Below are 22,267 nucleotides of genomic sequence, written 5' to 3'. Positions count from 1 at the left end.
CTGCTGAGATCACTGAAGTGAAAGATAAAAGTGAAGAAATTTTTGATACTGCTAACCAGATTGAATGTGTCCTTTCAACTACAGGCCCAGAAAAAAGCGGGAATTCTTTGCTTGTTATTGGGAGAGAGAATGAGACACATGAGAGTGGGGTGAGGACAGAATCAGCAGCGTCTCAGTCCACAGTAGACAGTGAAATCACAGAAACAGATGAAAATGCAGTGAACCTCATGAGTGTAGAGGAGGCCCTTTGCGTGGAGATCAGTACAGAGACTGCTGAGAGCCCTTCCTCAGAGGCAGGTAGGGATGATGAGCAAGCAGAAGATGTTTTGCACGAGGATGTCACATCGGAGCTCTCCAGTACGATTTCAGAAGCAGCGAAAGAGAGTGAATCTGTAAAGAATGTAAACTATCAATTAAATTCAAATGTACTTCTAGAAAGTGACTTACCTGAAATAAGGACTCCCCTGCCTAAGACACAGGCTCTTTCCTTAGTTTCTGCAAATGAAGTGACTGTAAACACCAGCCATGGTGAAGTAACGATAGAAGCAGAACTAGGGAAGAAAAGGGACCTCACTTCGTTGCATGTAGAAAAGCTATGTGACAGTGATGACAAAACCAACTTGGTCAAAACAGGTGATACTGGCACTGAAGTTACTTTTCAGAAAAGTAATGCAACCTTTAATTCAGGTGAGGATTTCTTTTTGTTTAATTCTTCAGTGCATAAGTTGTCATAAACAGATGCATTTTACCATTATAGTTGGGAATAACTTGTACTGTTCAAATATATCTCACTTCTTCATTAGTTGCAAAATGGCTGTTAATACACTTAAAAATTGGTGACAAATAAATAAGCATGTGATTTTGGGCAGACAAGACTAACTGAGCACAATTACCTGAGCTGCGTTGGAGAGCAAATATTATAGTGCAAGAAATTACTTAAATACATTGAATTAAAGTTGTCAGCCAATATATAAAGTTACTTGCAAGGGGTAATTATTGTGGAGGTACACATGGGTTTTGTTATTAACGTGTTGCAAAATTCAAAACGTTTTTTAGGAAAGAGGATGTTTCCTTTTGACATATGTGCATTTCATTTTGACATACGTTCATCATTTTAGAAAGGTAACTTCATAATAATTTTGAAGGTTGAGATTGGCCATCCTTAATCATAACTGCGGATTTTCTCTGAGTTGTTATTTAGCGGTCATGTTCAGATTCATTATATTACACTTAATTTTGTCTTGTCACTTGAAATGGTTCTGCTTTGTGTTACAAAGGAATCAGCCAGTTATCCTAAATAAGTATTTTAAGTGAGCAATAGATGTCTGTTTTAAATAGAAAATGATAGTATATGCCATATCATACTCTATATCCAGATCTGTTTTTCTACACTAACATTTGAAGTGAATCTGCATGGTTGCTGGTTCCTAAAATACAGTGTAATGAGCATCCTACTATTTTTGACCTTGCATACTGTGAAGCAGCTGAAGCACCAATTTTTTTGAACATTAATGAATTGTGTAGATGCTGTAATGAAGTCATGATTGTGACTTCATTATAAATTTTGGAGAAATTAAACCGTAGAAAAATCTGTTTATGCCACAGGAAGTGGAGTGATGCTGGTCAAGTACTATTTTTTAAATCTTTTCCTTCTCTTGTCTGTCTTTGCTATAATTTCAAAAAAATATAATGTGGATTTAAGTGCAGTTTATTAAAGGCTGGCTTTATTCTCCAGTTTTATTGATATTTGGGTTGAGAAAGCTGTCTTTGCAGATTTTGGAATTTTAGGAATTTTTCTAGGAAAGATGCTGGTTTAGTAAGCTTGAAAAATGTTATTTGCTGTTTATACAAGAGGCAAATGAGCGATGAAAGTGTAAAATATTACACAGTAAAGTATTCCTATCTCAGTACTTGCCTCAATCTTTGTTGTCCATTGATGTAGCTTTTATAAACGGTAATGGTACTTATTCTGTGGATTGCAACCATAATTTAATCATTTTGCATGCATCATTGGTGAATTATCATGTTCTAACTGTTTCTCTTTGTTTAGGAAAAGCTGTTTAAACAGGGTTCTGAAATAGGTTTCCAAAAATGTTGTAAAACTCATGTGACTATGCTGTTGCCATGGCCTGTTTTTAAGATGTTACAAGCATACAGTTGTAATCCCTGGGGAATGAAATGGGAAAGGGATTTATGATTTTCTGAAACTGTGTTGATGCTAACAGGAACTACTGAGTTTTCAGTCTCTGTAGAAATTGAACATTTCAAGTGATTATGGTTCTAGAGCTGATAGATTTAGACCTAATTGTCACTTAAAACAAAATATGTCATTAGTATTAACTCTTAGCTCTGCATTTATTAATACAGAGGTAGTTTGCTGTTTGGAATTTGGTCTAAGAAATCTGTTGATGGTTTCTTTTTGAAGGAAAAGCAAGAAGTAAAAACCAAAGTTAGAATTCATAAATAAGCAAGAAAAAAAGGCCAAAGTCAGAATTCATAAGTAAGCTGTGGTAAATCCTGATTTTCCAAACCTTTTGTATTTAAGGAGAACATAGTAATACTTGTGTTCTTGCAGATACCAGGTTTGGATTTTATTGAGCTGGTTTGCTGTAAACAGACTGGCTGTTGTTTCTGTTGTCCACAGGAAGGGTTTAAATTCATGTGCCATATTCATGAGGTAGTACTCAGAAATATCATTCTACTGTCACATGAGATAAAGGCATAATGTATTCTGATAATTTTAACATATTTCTATTTCATTAGGCAATAATGCAGCCTTACCAAAGTCAACAGAAGAACTAGAAAGTACCTTGAGAACTGACAAGGTATTTATGTTATTTTGAAGATTTTTACTGCACTGTTTCTTGCTTATTCATACATTTTGCTAGGGTTTCTTCCTGTACGTTTTGATTTTTGTGCAGCAAAAATGGAGATTTAAAAGTTTAAACTGAAGAACTTCAAAAGAGTAATTTTTCAGATTATTCAGCTGTAGTTTTCTAAGCAGATGGCTTTTAAATTGTGGGCTGTCCATGTTATTCTGTGTTAGGAATAATTCCCTCCTTCAGCCGTACTCCTTCTGTGACTGAGACACTGAAGCTTATTTTTTTAAAATCGGTCATACTGTATGCATGTTGCTTGATAGTGCCTGCAAAATAAGTCACCCACACCCTAGCTCTTAGAGCTGGCAAATACTGGTTTATTCCTTTGAACCAGTAAACAAACCTACACTGCTGTTCACTGTGTTGCAGCACTTCCTGGCCAGTCTTCAGAGTCACCCATCTGTGTATTTGTGAGCAGCACTTGCTGTTGCTGTGTTCTGATAACCACAGCCCCTTATCTGCTCTCACAGAAGGGTGGGGCACCCTGCATAATCCAGGGTGTTTGGGCTCATGGTCACCTACAGCCTGGGTGTAGGTGGGTCACACAGACCAAAGCTGGGTCTGTGTGTCTGGCCTGTGTTCCGCAGTAGGCAGGTTTAATTCTTCATGGTTTAATTCTTCATTCAGATGCAGGAGTGCATTCCTGTATCTTGCCAAGCTCTGAGAATAAGTTTTCGAGGGAGAACATGGTTCACAGATTCAAGCATCTATGTAAGAGTGGACTTCAGGAGAGTGGAAGTCAGCTTCAGTCTGGTGGGAGTTGTTGATAATTCCACCTGCAAACAGCTGCACTGTTTACCAGCATAACATGGTTCTGGAGTCAGTATAGCCATAATGTAGAACTGTAGCTGAGTTTACAATGTTCAGATCAGACTTAATACACTTAACTCCATATAGCATTATTTATGCTATGGTAACTTTGAGCTGATCTGCAACTTCTTTTTTTTTTTTTTGAAGCAAGCATAAAAAAATCTGCCCAAAACACGAGTTGAAGGGAGATTGATTGTACCTTGTTATACATAGCAAATCCTTTTTTTCCATGTACAGATGAACATTTCTAGGCTATTGCATTTATTTGGAACTCGGAGTAGGTGTTGCACCTTCAATTCCTGAAATCTGCCTTTTTAAGCTAATCTCTGATACTAGTGTTAACTCTAAGGTCGAATCTAAATACTGTACTGTTGAACTTAGCTCTTACCGTCCCTTCTTAATATATGTACTGATGTCTTAAAAAGAAGGTTTTTGAAGACTTTTATAATTCATGATAAGACAATGTTCATCATGACATGCAGGAGCGGAGTGAGACATACTTGTTCTGAATATCTGCAATACTTGTTTATTTTGATTTTGTGCTTAGTCACAACAGCCTGAAAATGCAAGAAGTGAAGAAGGATGTGTGGATCTTCAGACTAAAGAATCGCAAAAAGGTGATTTTCATGCTTGATAGCAACTTAGCTTCATGCTGAAGGGACTGATACTTATAATGGGAGGGTTGCAGATTTGTTATATATGGCATATAAAGGAATTGAAGAAAGCCTTCATAAATCTTTAAGTCTGTCTAGGAGTTGAGGGGGCCTTGAATTTGGTTTGTGGGAAAGGAGGGTCAGACTTTTCTTCCAACATGATATGCTGAAAGTAGGAAAGTATTTTATAATTTGAGATTTTAAAAAAAAGTCAACTGCTAATATTCTACTTAAAAATCAATAAATGAAGAAAAACATTTGTCCTGGAAAGATAGAGAAACTTCTCCCAGGAATAGCTTTCTTCCGTATAGGTTTAGAACATCCTGGTTTTTAGGGTGCTGTGACAGACCTTGTGAGAATATGAAAATAGTAAGTACTATAGGACAAGTTACAGAGACTTTACAGAAAATTTCTGTTGTTCTTTTTTTCTTATTATTCTCCAAAAGATTAAAATAATTGTGGCCATTCAAATCTGAAGAGCAGTTATAAGTAGATAATCATCTAGTTAGAAACCTCAATTAGTCAACTTGGATCTATGCTCAGTGATTCCTTTCCCATGTACTTAAACTAATCTTCAGTAGGACCAAAACTGAAAAAGAATCCATTCTTCCCAAACCCAAATTATGCATTGCAGTTGTTTGGCTTTCCTGTTAAAGCAGAAACAAACGCCTGCTTTGTGCCCATCTTGATGGATTTTGTGCTCCAGATGTGTTACAAAGATGTTTACAGCACTACCAGATTAGAGCTAGTCCTCAGTTATTGGAATAGCAAGCAGAACTAAAATTAATCCCAAGAGGTGCCAGTGTTACTGCTGCTTATATTGTGCAGGGAGGTTAAAGATGCATTTCCTCTAACAGAAAGTTGCAGCTGAAGGCCTGCATATTATGAAGGGATACACTGTTAAGCTCACTTCTAAATTTTTAGACATACCAAATAAAAAACAAAACCAGCAGTAAGGTGAGATATGAGCATTGGTATAAAACTTTGGAATTGTTTTTTTATTCTCTGGGTAGGTCCGATTCATATACCAGGTTATAGGGTGGTGTATATGCAGCTGAGTGATAAGAGACATGCTCTGTTCACAAGAAAGCAAATGTAAACCCTGAGAATTGGTTAGAAGAATGTAGACTTCAGAATGGCAGATCTAAAATTTGAACAGGTTTTTCTGTACTGTGAGGTTTCTTTGAAGTGCCTTTAAAACTCTGCCACTTCCATCACTCAGTCACCCAGACAGACAGTACTTAAAATTTTAAATGTGCAGATTGAACTGGCTGAGATAATCTTGTTTCTTGTAAAATGTTTAACAAAAGTCCATTTGTTGTGTAAATCATGTTGGATGTGACATACTGAAGACTAATGCTTTGTAGATCTGGTAGAGGTTTTTTTTCTCCCCCACAATAATCTCTCTTATATGTATATATGCATGCATATATACATACAGCTCAACATACGTAAAAGGAAGTTGTTTAAAAGACAAATGTGTGTCCTGTCATGAGTATGAACAGCAGACACAGTAGTTTAGTAGTCCAAGATTCTTTGGAATGTAAACAAATCATTGCTGTTTGAGTGGGTAGGAACTAGCTCTTAATTTGACACTGCTTTAAAAATTGAAAGATGTGCAGCTCAGCAGTATAGCTGTGGAGGAATCGTTGCTAAAACATGGAGATATAAGAAACAAGCTACAAAAAACATAAAACTCTATATAAAAATGTGGTTTTATTTGATTTTAGGTTTATGTTTTTAAGGGAAAGTTGCTTGGAATGTTTCAGCAGCTTTTTTTAATCAGGGTATTAATTTGGTGCTTTTATTAATCAAATTTTAAGAACACTTGATAAAGCAGCTTCTTTATAATTCTCTGTGTATTGAAAGTTATGGAATTCTTTCAAAACTCCAGACCACTCATCAGCTCTCATAATTATTTTCCCTATTTTTGTGATATGGAAGGCTGAGGCTGTACTTCATCAGAGTATAGTGGAGTTTAGCAACTGGACAATTTCCTTATGTGCATTCTGTCAGCTACAGGTTTTAGTAGTACAATTAAGCAAACTTTAGTTCTCTGGAATTATAATGTAGCTTAATCACATGCTACGTCATCCCATGATCCAAAATCTAAGATTGTGATGGATGATTCTGATTCAGATGGTACTTGAAATTTCAAAGTCACCATAAATTTAAAAGATGAGAGCCCCTTCATTGCCTGAATTTCAGCCATGAAGTGATTCTCAGTTATCCTGTGCTGAGGAATTCATATTATTGGGGTTTTTTTATGGGTATATTGTTAAAGAGAAGATTGGATGTCTCTTACTTCTAACATTGAAAGTAAGTTTTATATAGTTTCAGATTCTCTGGAATCCTTTCAGGGAGGTGAAGTAGAGGATACTGTGATACTTTGCATTTGCTTAGCTTTTCTGATTGTGTTAAAATATTTTTCAATAGATATGCTGCAGAGGAATATTCCTTTAGAAAGAGAAACTTCTCATGTAAGTACTTGTTTTTCAAATGTATTCTCTAAATCTGTGCTGCTTTTCTCATACTTGAATTTACTTCTATTTACATTAAATATTCTCTAAAGGAAAATATTATTTTTGTATATGCAGAGACTATGTTTATTGAGACTCTGCAGCTGTGTAGGTTGATGTCTAATTATTCTTTCAAATCTGCCAGTAAATAAATCTTGCATTGTTATTCTATAGTCTGTGGCTATTTCAAGACTTAACTGGCAGGAAAGAGAAGCTTGACTGATCTCCATGAGACTAGAGAAAAAAAAACAGGGATTATTCTTGGAGGTTTTGATCACAATTAGAAACCTATTTTAACGCAGTCTGCTGTCTTTCACAAGATTTTATAAGAGGCATAACTCTTGCCTTGCAAATGTAAACTTGCAAATGTAAAGTGTATCTTTTGGAGCAAAAATAAGGCATTTAATACAGGTAGGGGGCTGAAATTGTGTTTGTGGTTAATTAAACTTGGGTAGTAAATATATTTGTTACTATTTTGAAATGCTGGTTGACCATGTTTCTGAAGCTAATGAGATAATTCTGTTGTTCCTGTGTGTAGGAGAATGTTCTTTAAATCCAGAAATATTCTTTGTGATTTACTGTGATGAAGTACTTTTAAAACATATAGTAGGGTGCTTAATTCTGAGGCTTTTTTCAATAAAAATATCAGTCAAAAATTCTGAAAATACGGCAGGTTTGAAGTTTTTTGATCATGATGTTCTGTAGTAGGAATGTTACTTGAGTTCTAGGAATAAATTCCTTTGTGATGGCTGCTTTCCATTTTAATGTATGTTGTGCTTGGAAGTAGCTAGTAGGGAAAAGTTTCTTCCTTCTGTGTTTATAAACTTCATGGAAAAGAAGTTATCTTTCTTTGTGTTTTGTGTGTAGGTGGAAAACTTGGCTACCCAGATAACAGAAGAACATAGATCTACAGGAATTCAGTGTAAATCTCCAGAAACAACGGATGAAAAAAAATGTAAGTGATACAGAAATACAGGAAATTCTGCAAAGCTTTTCTGTGTTCTACTGTGTCTAGGCCATAAAATGGTATTTTTGAGAAAAGAATAGAATAGGGGAAATTCCAAACTCCAAAGAAATTTATATTCCCAAAACAATTTCTAATATTTCAGTTAATATATTTGATAAAAATATTTCAACAAATTCAATTACTGCACAGAAGAGCATTATAGTAGTTTTCTCAATCATAGGTGAAGAAATGTTTTTTGTTAGTCTGTCAAATAATTACTAATTTTATCCTTCTAAAATAAAAGATAAGGAAGCTCATCATCAGGAAAATCTAAACTTTTTGAGGATAGATGCTTCCTTTTCTTAGGTGGAAAGAAATAAATTTTATTGTAGCCTTTTATTTGTCTGGAAGCAATAAGTGAGAAGGAATATAATCCATTGAATGGCATAAACGTTTCTAAATTAAATTTAGATGCAGTTAGCATCTAAGTAAGTTGGCCATTTTGTTGATATAGCAATTAGAAGACTGACAATGTAATACCTCTTCAAGCTCTGGATTCAACTTCTTATGTCTTTTCAGCATCAGAACTATTTAGAAAAGAGTTAATATCATTATTAATAGCATTTTTTCATAAGAGCTTTTATTCCTCTTCTAAGAATTGTGATATGATGAAGTGAGTGATTAAAAGTCATGTATTCATTAGTGTCCCACATAGCATCAACTGCTTTCCCTGTTTCTGGGTGAGTTGAAGTTGAGGTTGGTGTTCTATTTCTTGATGTGTTACTTACCAAATTTCAGTTTTGAGCTTATCTGTAAAAACAAACAAGCAAACAAAACAAACCACACCTGTAACGTAGAAGAAACATGTAATTCACTTCTGTTATTGTGTTGTCTTCCCTTTTCAAAGAGTGGTCAGAATAACTTTCTGTTCATATTTTTGGTTGTAAGAGGCTGCTTTTCAAACTTTGGAATCTCAATAATAGTGAGCTGGTATGAAAGTGACATGAAAATGTGACAAATGCAGAAGACACTTTTTTAACACTTCAGTTGTCACTTGCTTTTGCAGGCAACCAGCAGATTGCTCAGGATGTGCTAAAAGATGATGAACAAAGTCAGTGTTCCAAAGTGAAACCTGGTAACATCAAGGTATTTTCAAGAACTCTTATGTTCTGCAATTGTAAATATGATGAAAATCTTAATCAGAATTTCTTCAGCAGTTTATTTTAGGAGGTGTTTCCATAATTAAGCTGCTTTTGCATTGTCTTGAGTACAAAAGAACTGACTAGCAGATGATACTTTTCAGTGGGGGAGACAATTAAAGAAAAAGGCAAGGGTCTGTGCTGACTCTTTTAGGTGTAGAAGTCTGAGAGGACTGGGTTGCACAAAAGTTGGGAGCTTGGGATCTCGTGGAGCATTGTTGGATGCCAGCTCTCCAGTCAGTTCAGTGTCTGCATGGGTGTATTGATCTGAGCTCTTCAAGAGGGTATATTGCGCTTTACCTGAGTTCTGCTAAATCAAAACAGGAATTAGGATAAGATAGATGTTCTTTTCAGGAGTATATGCACTATATTTGGGTCTGTCTCACCCACTGATTTGTCATGAAGCTTCTCAGCATCACAGTTTTTAAAAGATAGTACAAAACTTGATGAGTAAAATAACTACTCATGTATTGGGGTGGGGTGTTTTTTTAGTGTTACTGGCCATGATTTTTAGTGTGTAGTAAAGCATCTTTCCTCTCTTGTTTCAAAATAATGTAGGAAGTTATTTCAGGTGATGCAGCAGAAGTGTCCAAAGAAATTGATGTAACACAAACACCTCCTAGAAGTACTGTGGAAGAAAAAGGTAATTAAACTGCCCATTATGGCAGATTTTCTGAACCCATATTGAATGCTCATTTCTTTTCATTTGAATGATTTTTGAGAGAAAGTGGGAACTTGATCCCAGCAAATATACTTACATATATTCTCTGGTTGATTTCTGCTCTATTACTGCTAGCAAATAATGCATTAATCTTAGTTTCTTTAACGGTGAGAAAAGTTTTGATGTTTTTGCTGTTACCACCCACTGGCTCCATTATTGCTTTAGTAGGTATCTTGGGTAGGAATGTTAATGGGAAATAAGCAGGTAGGTGGGGAAAATAGAACAATCAGCATTATATGTGATAAGAACATCTACCTCTGACTACAAGCAAGGGCTGTCCTGTGTAAAAATCCATGACATAACCATCAGATCAGTTTTAGAGTAAACAACCAGAAAAGAGTGCAAGTTGCACTGTCGTAATTGACTTAATTGAACTAAAATAAATAATAAAAGATGGTGTGTCCACATAATTAATATGGCTTTGTTACTTCAGTCTGTTTTTGTGGGAACAGTCTGAGAATGTTCCCTGATGTTAGTTTGACCTAATAATAGTTTTGTTTCTCATGTGAGCAAGTTGACAAGTCTGAATCTGTTCTGCAATGTGCTCGTATGCTCAGCTTCCTGTTTCATGGAACATGTGAGAAAATGGAATAAGGGCTTGTATTTGTCCTACCATTTTATAGTATGTCACAAGTGTGAGCTTTTGTTCTTACCTTAAAATAGAAGACCTCCCTAACTCATCTGGTGTTAGTGGGAAGCATTTTGGCAGATCAATATACACTGTTGCTACAAGGCAAACAGTGTTGATTTCGGATGAGTGTTTTTAGGGAATTTTGGGCTAAAGAATGGAATGACATTTTCAGTGTGGAGGTGTTGTGGCTTTTTTTTTTTTTTTTTTTTTGCCTAATAAAACAAAGGTATACAATTTCTTTTTTTTTTCTTTTGTATGTGTGAAGATGAACTTAACTTTGAACAGGAAATGTCTGAAAAGAAAAAGCACGGTCCAGAATCAAATGAAAATTCTCCAGAGGTGAGTGGTCTTATTCATGTTAACTCACTGTGATAATGCAGGTTCACAGTACTCTGTCTTTGTGCTACATAACTACTTCGTATTTTGTTGACAGCCATATTAAAATTGTCTTCAAAAAGTACCAAATACCAAAGACTTAGGTAGCTCTGTCACAAAGTACAAACTCACAGACCATAAAACATCAATGTCTCATTATGGAAATAGGACCAACTCCCTTCCTAGGCTTAATAGTGCTTACAAAATGTCTAGAAAGCAATTATATAGAGTTGTATAGAAATCATATTTTCTGAACACTTTGTAATTGATGTGGACAGTTCAGTCATTAACAAATAAAACTTGCCTTTAAAAATACTATCTGTCAACAGTTTTTAAGGTCTTTGTTATCTCCTAGGCACGTACTTGAGGTATTCTACAGTATGGGTTACAAACAAATGTCTGATCCCTCAAGATTAAAATTGATGCTGATCTCTAGAAATAGACACTGATCTCAGAAAGGTGTTGCATTTCATCATTTGGGGTTTTTTGCCTCAAATTCGGTTTAAAGAATATGTTTTTATATTTATTCAGTCAAGGCTTCAGTCTCTAAGAACCATTTTGGGGGAGATACTGCTAAACTTCAGTAAATGCTGAATGAGGCATTTAAGCTTTCCTTGTGTATAAGAGAAAGTCTTATTGGGGGTTTTGCAATTTGAGCATCTGACTTTGTTACTTAAAAGTTCTCTTTAGAGCAAAGCTTAAAACTTCAAAGGAAGGGGCCCTTTTTGCTAAAGGTTTGTATAAAGAATATCAGTAATCTGTGTATTGGGGTAATTAGAATATTAGCTCTTTGAAGCACTTGCTCAACATACAGGATGCAGCCTGTGCTATATGGCACTGGGAACAGGGGCTCATGGGATATAAAGTCTGGAGTTCTTGTATGGGGTAAGCCAGCAGCATTTGTGAGACCAAGTGATAGAGGTTTTAGGGCTAGGGGAGCAGAAGGCACTGCATTCTCAGACATGCTTTGTGCCTGAGTCAAACCACTGAGAATTTTGTATAACTGGGAATTGTCTTGTTTCTTTTCACACATATTAGTTGATTTTGTAACAGGCAGTGTCTCCTGCTATTAAAACTTGCCTCATCTATTTTTTAACTGAAAAGTACTACTTCTGCCACTGTCACATTATGAATTCAGTTAGCAGTCTTTGTATTGTATTGCTCAAATGCCAAAAGTCAGTTACAGTAAGTAAAATATTTTTGTCCTTTATTTTTAATAGGAAAATCAGCCTGTAGTAGTGAAACGCAAAAGGGGACGGCCTCGTAAATACCCTCTTGAAGCAGTACAGACTGGTGGTAAGTAGTTCATAATACCTGTGTGGGAAAACAAGGATAATGGTGACATTCAAGTTCTGAACTCATATTTCTTCCCTCAGGTGGGGAGTCAAAAGCTGATATGAGCACTGGGAATGTAAGTGCCTTTATTTTGTTTGGGTGCATTTAAACACAGTATTTCAAGAGCCATTTATATGTTTAACAGTTAACAGCATTTCAGAAACATCTTATGGAAAACTTGATATTTGAGTTCAGTCTAAACAAACAAAACTTACTAATAGTATCTCTTAATGTAGGTGAACTTTTTAAGCAAAATATAGTGTTAATTCAGAATGTAGCAAGTTACTTATCAGCTTCACACTTAGTTCACTTAATACAAGTGTTATTCTAGCTAGCAATATATACCTGTGTTGCAGGGTGAATTTTTGGTTGTGTGCATATGTGACTTTTGGTTTGTGCTGGGAGTAATTTTGGCCTGAAGAGCAAGGGTGACTTTTTCAAAAATGAGGGTTTTTTCCCCTTTACTGAATATATCATAACAACAGCACATGGAATCTTTTCATAGCTATAAAATAAAATATTATGTAAAGCAGCTGTATTAAATCTCATGCGAGAGATAGGGACATACTGGTGAGTAACCTAGGGGCTCATGAAACATGTCTGTCTTCTAAAGCTCAGTGGTGGTTTTATTTCCTAAGCCCTGTGAAGGATATTCACAGCTAGGAAGGTGGTCTGTTGGTATTGTTCCTGCAATCCAGTTGGATTACAGCACAGGGCAGTGATGGGTCAGGCATGTTTGTGGAGTGCAGCCAGTTGGATTTATTCTGGTTAAAGGCTTCTGTCTAGGGAATGCCTCTATTTCAGAGTCAACGTTATTGCATAGAAAAGGGTGGATTTTAAAAATGAAGTTGTGTTGAAACACAGGTTTTCTTTTGCTTGCCTGGTGAGGTACCAGCTGGCATCACTGTTGGAAATCTTGGGAATTTACCTAGTTTATGGACAAAAGGAATTATTGTCTCTCCTTGTTTTGTCCTCATATTTCAGGCAGTCCTTTGAATCCTGTCCCTTCTTACAGGTTGGCTGGAATTCTGTTGCAGAATTCCTAGTCTTTCCTGATTGATTTTTTTTCCTATGTTAATTTAATGAAATGTAATTTGAACTGGTGTGGACTTTGGTTTTTCTGTTTTGGTGTTGTGGGTTGGTTTTTTTTGGGTTTTTTTGGGGGATGTTTTTTTGTCCAATTAAGGGTTAACATTAATTTGAAATCACCCTCAGAAATAGGTGTATCTTGGCACCCTCAGTACTGGAACAGAATCATCCTGTTCTGGTTCAGGTGTTTAAAGGTCTTGTACTTCCTAGCGGTGAGTGAGGGGTTGGTGTGAGCTGCAGGCTGGCTCAGGGGGGAGTGATACCTGCCCTCCACCTGAGACAGGAGGGGCATGACAGTTTCCCCGGGGCTGCTTTGGGAGCACCTTGCTACTTTAGAGGAACCATAGGCATCCTGGTGTGGTCATTCAGTGGTGAAAGCACTGAAGTTTTTGGACAGTCATCATAGTACATTGTGGAATTATATATAGATTTTTCTGCCTTCTGAGTAAATAAACAATTTCTGGTGACTTGTAGTTCTAAAGTGACTGTACTAACTTTTTTGTTGATAATTAAATACTTGGAAATGTGTTTGACTGCAACTGCTTTTATCTTTTGTGTCTTTTATTGCAATGACTTTAGTGTCAGGTTATTGAAAGTGCTGTGATTTGTTTATAGGCTGATTTGTTTCAGTTATTTATCAAAATGGAAAAATGCATCTTACTCTTAAACAACAGTACAAACTTTGTGTGGTCATTAGTGTTCATGTTTTCTAGATTTACAGATTCATTCTACATTGAATGTGAACAAGTTTCTGTGATAATGTCATGCAATGCTGAATTTTTCTGATTTTTTTTTAATTAAAAAACCTACTTTTTTAATTACAGCTGCAGTCTCCTACCTTTGCAAGTAGAGGGAAAACACCTCAAACAGGTAAGCAAATTATACCTGCTGCAATATATAAAATGAAAGATGGAAGAAATGGAAGAAGATTTTCACAAAAATCACATGGGTCCTTCTTCATCCTGACATCATCTCTGGCAGTCAGTGTTATTCATGAATGAAAGCATCTGAAGAAAGAGATGAAGTGCAGACTTGTCCCTAATTGCTACCAAGTTTTCAGTTCCAAAAAAGAGCAGCTTGATAAGAACTTAGCTCAAAGATGCAGCAGCACTGCTCGGTGCTGAATAATGCATTGCAGAATATGCCAAATGATTGAGTAGGCTAAGTACATGGCAGAGCTTCAGAGGAAGGTAGGTGCCCCATCAGACTAGCTCTTAGTGATTGTTTCCCATTTCTGCATGTTTTCTTTCATACAGCAACTATCAATCACACTTACTACATTACATTTCAAATTTTATTCAGTTAATTGATGTATCTGTGGATATGGATCTAAAGAACTTAGGGGTGTCTTGAGGGGATACTTCTTTCCCTTTTCACAACTGCTGTAAGATCTTTGGAACATGGTTGCTTAACTTGACTCAAAAATGTACTTTAAGTGCTTCAAACTAAAATACAATTAAGTGAAATACCTTTCTATTTCTCTTTTCTGATTTTTCTTGTGTATAGAGTCTGAACTGCACTGGTTGTTTAAATATGTCTTTTTAATTATGGCTATTCATTAAAAAAACTTTTAAAAGCCATTTTAGGAAGCAGGTGAACTGAAAAGTAGATTAAAATGGTTTGTAAACAAATTCAAACAAACATGCAAAAAATCTGAGAAACTAAATCTTCAAAACAAATCTTCTGGAGTTTCCAAAAGCTTAGGTTTCTACAGATATACTAATCTGGCTGCACTGAACATATGGGCTGTTTCCTATTTTCTCCACATTTGTTAAAATGTCAGCTTTAATCCATATGCTTCGGAATTGTCTCTGGAGGGTTAGCTCATTGTTTGGTACTTGACTTCTGTGAACTGCCAAGAGAACAGACAAGAATGTGAGAATGAAATAAAAGTGCATTCTGCTTTGCTTTTTATTCAAAAGCAGACACCTGACTGTGCACTTAAAGTTTGAGTGTGTTATGTAACATTTCTGTTTTCCAGGTAACAGGCTGTTGATATCACAGCAGTGTTCAGAGGAGTATATAGAGGGGAATGTACTGTTAAATTTTTCATCCTGTATTAGCATTCATGGGCATAAAGGGGTTGAGAACTCCTGGTGATGAAAATGAAGCCAAGTTGAATCCCTCTGTGCAGTTCACTTACTCTGGTACTTTCTAGGTGTTCTGCATAAGGATTTTGCAGTAGGGACAGACCCACATGTGGAGTGGGATGCAGTTTTATTTTTGGTCACTACAGCATATGCAATTAAGAGACACATGTTTTCTGAAGGTATCATCCTCCCATAACACTAACACTGAACTTGAAACTAATTGCTTAGCACTAATCAACAGTTGCTGCTCTAAAATTAGTGCAATTTTTAGATAGTATGTCTTACTATTTTTATACTTATCTTTAGGCAAAATGCTACATTTTGGTATCTTACAGAGGGTTATCTGTTAAAGGCATATCATGGACCTAGATGGGATTATTCTTCAGTCAAAAACTCCTTTGCTACAGATTTGCCAAAGTGAACCAGAATTATGAAGTGTCTCTTTTGAACACAATTGAACTAATACTGATAATGCTGATTGTATTATGTATGTGCTTATGTGGTGTGTGGAGCTTAATACAGTGGACAGTCCTATGTTTTATTTCACTTATTTTTTTAACACTTAACTATATTTCTGTTTTACTTCATTTGAATTTATATAAAAGTTTTTCCCCCTTAACCTTACAAAGGAGAGCCAAAAAGCTTGTGAGTTTTAGAATATGTTTCTGCTCTTTGAGATCTATTTTAGATCCTTTGCATTGTCATTCTTTTGTTTGTTTCCTCAGTCTAATTGGTGAGGGGTTTAAAGTTTGTGTCCTCTGTTATTTAGCTTTCAGAAATTAGACAGCAATTTTATGACAGGGGGAAAAATATATAAAAGCTTGCTTTTATTTAGGTTTCTCTTTTCTATTGCTAAGGATTTTTATCCTTGCAATGTTGGAGATAATTCCATTTTACGGAGTTCAAAAGCTTTGTAAAATGATCTCTTTCATCACAGAATTAGGGTAGAAGTAGTAACCATGGAGAGAAGCCAAGTTGAGACATGGGGTGCAGAGTTAAAAATCTGTTTAACATGTATAGGTTAGCCTGTAAAAATTACTGAGTAGGAAGTAAGAAGTGTTTCAGCAGAGGATGTCATGTAATTCACCTGCTAGAAAGTTTTTAAATAGTGTGTTTTTGAGCTTCATCTTAGTCATCTTGGTATGAGCACAACTAAGCACTAAAACAGATCACCTGAAGGAACCCATGTTCTTGGAGACTTTCAAAATTGGACTGAACAAGATCTTGTGCAAGATTAGATCAATTAATTTAGCCATGCTTTGAACAGGAGATTGGGCTAGGTGGCCTCTAGAGGCTCCTTCTAAGCCAAATTTTTCTGTGATTGGTTGACAGTAGTTAAAGGAGGTGGTAAGTATCTTCTGCTTTTCCATTAAAACAAAACAGCATATGCAACAAAGCAATAAATATGGTCAGTCATATAAAGCCTTAGTACTTAAAAATTTAATCATTATCCCAGTCTCTGTATGTAAAAAAGTAAAAGAAGGCTTATTTTTTAAATTAGAAAGAGACTCGAAATGTTTTTAGGGCAACTGTGATGTTTACCCAAAGTTGAGAGAGTATGAAAGAACTCCCTTTTAAATTGATTGGTAAAAGATTTGAAGTTCAGGATCAAGTTTTGTTCTTTCTCTTCTTTTTAGGTACAGACATATCTAACAAGAAAGAAACAACAAATGTAAGTGTGATTTGTAAATTTACAAGCAGTATGTAATGAAAAATGTCTGTCTTCTGTGTAAAGTAAATAGTTCTTGACTTACATGGTTTCATTTTATTTTTTCAGGAAGATGAAACTGAGAAAGCAGAACTGGTTGTGCGTAAAAGGGGAAGAAAGCCCAGGTGCTCTGTGGTTCAATCAGAGGAAACAGGTAAAAGCATGAGAGGCTGTGCTACTCCTAACAGAATAAGAAAACACTGCTGTGCCTTTCTGTTTACTAACAGCAACAAGATAAGCTTTATTCAATTTTCCTTTCTTGAGGAAAAATCATTGAGTTACAACTAGTGTAAATATTATGTAAATAAGTGTAAATTGCTGTAATCTCATGTCAGAATTGCTACATCCCAGATGCTTCTATAAAGCCTCATGAATTTTCTATGAATTCTGGCTATGAGCTGTGTAAGTAAACTGTGGTGAATGTGTTAGCAAGATAAAGTCAAACAAGTGTAAATTAAAAATGTTGAAATATGAAGGAAATGGAAAATTACTTACTGAAAATGGGACTTGTGACTAGAATACCTTTTCTAAATTAAGTGTTCATATCCTTTTGGAGGCCTTTTGGAAAATTATAGCATATGTGTAAAATTTTAAATGGACAGAAACGCTGGAGCCAGAGAAGAAACGTCGGAAATTGACGTCTTCTGAAGATGAGCTAAAAGAGCAGGAGGAAGGTGAGGAAGAGGATGGTGAGGAAGAGGATGACGCACATTCTGGGGCCACAACTAGATCAGCCACAAGATTAGAGGCTCAAAGGTAACTGTGTAACACTGCAATAACAAGCTATTTTCTACCTTGTTTTTGGTTGTTGTGGGGTTTGTTGCAGGGAAGAGCTTGTGACTTCCTCTTTGCCTTTTTCTGTTTGTTTATTTTAAATTGATAAGAGCTTCCCAAATAATTTTGATTCTAATTCTAGTACCACTCTTCAAGGAATCTAGAGACAAAAGGTGAGGTTAAGGGAAATTGTTAGGGTCTCAAAAGGCATATTTGAATATGTAACAAGGTAAGAATTGATCCTATTGGCACTCTTCATCCAAGTGATACCTCAGAATTTAAGTCTAAGGACACTTGGTTCTGATAGGTAAAATGGGACACCAGAGTTGACTGTACAATTCACCATTTGGTATTTGGTGTTGGAACAAGGTGAAAATATAATTATCTCTGTCTGTTTCTTTAAGTACATTGTCCAAGTTAGATACATGAATCTGCAGTACTGGAGGACTTTATTTCTAGTATGGTGATCTGCAAGCTTGGAAAGCAATCTTGCTGTGAAAGACAAGTGTGGGTAGCAAGAGTTCTGTTTCAGGAAGCCATTCTTCATCTGTCTTAGAACTGGTCTGCCTTTCTGCCTGCATACTGAATTCTAGCAGAGCTCACCCTCTTGATCTTATTGTGGAAACAATGAAACACTGCAGCTTTGGGAAGTTTTGATGTGTGTTGCTGTCTTTCAGAAGAGAATTGAAGTCCAGGCATTTTTTATGTTGGTGGTGGGATTACTTTCAATTGACCATATCAGCTTCCCTCTTAAGGATATTATGTTTTATTGTATATATTATATGTTAGCCTTTGGGCAGTACTTGAAGTACAGTTGCCACAGTGCTCTTGAAATGATAATTTCAGAACAGAATCTGAAAATAGTTACATTATTCTTCATTTACATAAAAACTGTGAAGGTTTACTTCTACTGCTTAGTAAACAACAGTTTTGTTTTGGTAAAGCCACAGGGACTTCTTTAGTCTCACATAATTGTTAACTCTAAAATTGTAATAAAGGTTTAGGTATTTGTGGGTTTATTCTGCTTGCTTGTGGAAGCATCTACTTTTTTTATAAATTTGGGGCTGTGTCTCAGATTTCCAATGCTACCTTTCTGACTCTGATTGCAACAAAGCATTTCTACCTTAAGGTGCTGCATACAGTATGCATTTTATAAATAGCATCTGGGAATAAGTCTGTGGAAGAGGATGCTTCTTTATATTCAGCATTGCTGGATTTCTCTGACTTAAGTCACCTGTTTTCTAAACTGTGAAATTAATCACCAATAGTCAGTAGTTTTTCTGGTTTCTGAACTTGTGGATACCAAAGCTTACATGAGTGAATTCAGACTATAGTATGTTCTTTTAAACAAAGACACTTATGTACAGAAATTATTGCAAGATTTGGAATGGATTGGTTTGGTTTTGATTTTCTTTGTAAATACCAAATATTGTCAGTAAAGCAATCTTTTGATTCTACATTTGATACAGAAATACCCAGCTTGGCTTCGCAGTGTGTCTTGAAGCAGGCAAATACCTTTTTTTCACTGTTTCTTTTGGCAACTTTGATTTACTTGTTGCAAATACTGTGCAGTCTTGATTATCTGCACTTGGAATGCAAGAAGAAATTGACTTGCCAAAAGTATTTTGTTATATATAAATTCATCATTCTTTTGTGTTACAGAAAAAAGGCCAGCAAGCCAACCACACGTGCAACTTCTAAAGGCAGCAGTCCAAGTTCAGTTTCTCCTAGAAAACGACAGAAACTAGCAGCTAAAAAAAGATCTCCAAGTGATACAAAAATTAATAAATCTCCTCCATTGACACAGTAAGTATTAAAGTTGAATGTACTTTGAGGATTTGTTCTGGAAGCCACTACAGTGATCCTTTCCTTATATGTAACATACTGCTTCAAAATCTGAACAACAGACTAGTTTTGTTCTGTTCTCATGTGAATTATAAAAGCTTTTAAAGGATTTTCTTCTGTTTACATTTTTTCTTTTTCTTCCTTTATTTTGACATTTGGAAGACTAGATTTTTTTCTTATATCCTTGGAAACCTCTTGGGGGAGTCTGAAAATGCTGTTTATGTAGTATTTTAACTTCAGCTGTGAGTTTTTCCTGGGTGGGGGGTAAGAGCATCAGTAGTTCAGGTTAAAGCTAAATATGATGACATGATTCTAATGCTTCAAAGATCTAAGATCAGCTGATAAAAAGAGGAGAAAGTGAGAGCCCTTATACCAAGTTTTGAATATATTTCCCTTTCCCTCCTTTCCTGTTCTACTTTTTAATTTGTAAAGCTGAGAGCATAGTGCAGAGTCCCAAGGGAATAAGTAACAAACATGATGCACAGTTGGTCTGCATCTTGAAGTTTACCTGTAAAATGTGTTGTATGCCAAACAAGTGTAGCTGTCATCCTTTCTGAAATGTGTCAGTGTCAGGCTGAACCTGGAGAGCTTGTGCATTGTGCACTGGTGACTGTCACAGTGCACTTTACACAGTACACCTCAGCTCCATTATTTTTTGTGGTCATGAATGGCCGAGAGTTTAAGCCCATTCACAGTTAGTTGCAGCTGAAATATGGTGGGCATATAGACGGGTGTCAATGCACAGGGTATGTGAAGTCTGCCCTTTACTCCCTCTTGTGTATGCTGGGCTTGAGATACTGTTGCTGCTCTTTTGTCTTTGTGAGACAGGGGACAGGGTAATGAAGTCCATTATGTTCTGTTATAAATCCACAAATCTTTCCAGAGAAAGAGAAGGAAGAAGTAGAATCCTAGCCCCAAATTGTACGTGTGGAGCACTCTCCAACATAAAGAATTAGTACTCCATATCTTATTAAGAAGTGGGTTTTAGTAGTAAGCTTTTATATAATATATTAGAGATGGACAATTTAGTTCAGCCTTCTGAATAAAATTGTGCCTGACCACTCTTCATTGTGGAAATAATTATTAATGTTTTTTCAGGTTAAAGGTGCAGTCTGCCAAGCGTAAAAGGGAGGACAGCCCAACAGTGGTACGGAGAAAAGGCCAGCAGAAGGCAGAGGAGACGCCACTACTAAAGAAAGCAAAACGATAATCTTTACCAGCCAGTACTGTTCTTGGAAGAGTCAAAAGGAAAACAAACATCTGTGCTTCTATTTTTTTTAAAGCAAAGGGATTTGCACGTGCTTGTTTCAGAGCTCTAAGTTAAACAATGCAGTACTTTTAAGTTACATTTTAAACAGCTTTATAATCTATTGTTTATACAGAATATTATGTACATTTATTTCAGATGAAAAATAAGTTTACTTTGTATCTGAGTGAAAAACAAAGTAGTTATATATTTTATCACTGACTTGGAAAGTTGGAGTTTCCCAATGTGACATGCTAATGCAGATGCTTCCAGCCCATAAGGCACCCATGTGCCTACTAATACTTTGTACATAAACTTGTAAAAATAGGTTGTATTTTACTCTGTGTATGAATCTGATCAATGATGGACATTTTATTTATTATATGGAAAGCATTGGTCTGTAAACTTTAGTATATATCTTAGGGTTTTTTAATTATATATTTTACATTCTATGCAGATGTCAGTAGGAAACTTCCCCTCCGCTCCCCCAGGGCTGTCTAAAATCTGAAGTTCTCTAAAATATGCTCAGACAGTTGGTAAAATATTTTTCTCGCATGCATTAAAGTAGTTTAGCATAGTGAAAGGGACTTGGCTCCTTTCTGTTCACATTTGTGGCAAAGTACAGCATTTAAAATGTAATCTTACTAGATTATATTTTCACTTGGAAATTTACTACCAACTTCAAGAAATAAATAGTACTAGGTTAGATTTATTCACAGTCAACCAATACCACCCTGAAATGAAAGTTTTATTTTGCAACTAAACACATGTTCTTTCAGTATTTATCTTTTTCAACAAAGAGGGACCCATTGAAATCAAATGTCACTTCTCCTAACTATAGAGCTTCAGCATTTTATGTTACATTTTATACACAGGTATTAAAAATAGAAGCTGGTATTATTGCCAGAATCTTTTTTTAATGTATATTAACTCTGGTAAGAGCAAATGTTCAAGTGAAGTTGTATATAAAGTTAAACTTTTCTTATGATCAAATGTGTCTCTTGTTATGATGTGATGAATTGCCAAACAATCTGAGATTATTTTAAGTGTTTTGTTGATATTCTGGTTTATAATTAAAAAATATTTTGGGGGTTGGAATTTTACTTTTTTTTTCTTTATTTCTCTTTTTTTTGGTGGGGTTTTTTTTTTTTGAACTTGTTGTAAAGCAGATGTTTCGGTCAGATATTCTGCTAGGTTTCTTACTGAGATTTTTGTATAAAAATATAAAATGTTTGCCAAAAATCTGAGTTGCCATATTTTATTTTCCTTTAATTGTTTTACTGGGGAACTTGTCTTTACACATGTGTCTGGTTGGAGTCATGTCCATAAACTTTACCTGGTTAGTGTCTTTAAAAAATGTTCACAGGTGCTTACATGTTAGCAGTAGGGAAAATCAGCTTGCCTGCCTTAGGACACTATAGAAGTGCTCACATAATACTTTTCTAAG

General features: G+C 35.6%; 1 protein-coding gene across 1 annotated transcript in view; it reads left to right on the top strand.

Moving 5' to 3' along the window:
- Nucleotides 1-22,067, top strand: part of BOD1L1 (biorientation of chromosomes in cell division 1 like 1) — a 36,026-nt gene extending 13,959 nt beyond the window's left edge. Inside the window, 16 exon segments of the mRNA XM_031055644.1 lie at nucleotides 1-687; nucleotides 2,764-2,825; nucleotides 4,237-4,306; nucleotides 6,779-6,822; nucleotides 7,729-7,816; nucleotides 8,874-8,953; nucleotides 9,565-9,649; nucleotides 10,624-10,697; nucleotides 11,954-12,029; nucleotides 12,110-12,144; nucleotides 13,982-14,027; nucleotides 16,885-16,919; nucleotides 17,025-17,109; nucleotides 17,558-17,711; nucleotides 19,392-19,535; nucleotides 20,673-22,067. The exon segment at nucleotides 1-687 is cut by the window's left edge and continues 11 nt beyond it. Of these exon segments, the coding sequence (XP_030911504.1) occupies nucleotides 1-687; nucleotides 2,764-2,825; nucleotides 4,237-4,306; nucleotides 6,779-6,822; nucleotides 7,729-7,816; nucleotides 8,874-8,953; nucleotides 9,565-9,649; nucleotides 10,624-10,697; nucleotides 11,954-12,029; nucleotides 12,110-12,144; nucleotides 13,982-14,027; nucleotides 16,885-16,919; nucleotides 17,025-17,109; nucleotides 17,558-17,711; nucleotides 19,392-19,535; nucleotides 20,673-20,784 (1,877 nt within the window). The 3' untranslated portion in view covers nucleotides 20,785-22,067.
- Nucleotides 22,068-22,267: the final 200 nt, after the last annotated feature.

This window comes from Geospiza fortis, unplaced genomic scaffold, assembly GCF_000277835.1.
Source record: "Geospiza fortis unplaced genomic scaffold, GeoFor_1.0 scaffold40, whole genome shotgun sequence".
NCBI classification, from domain to species: domain Eukaryota; kingdom Metazoa; phylum Chordata; class Aves; order Passeriformes; family Thraupidae; genus Geospiza; species Geospiza fortis.
The sequence above is the reverse complement of the archived record's forward strand: the minus strand, read 5'-3'. Positions and strand labels throughout refer to the sequence as shown.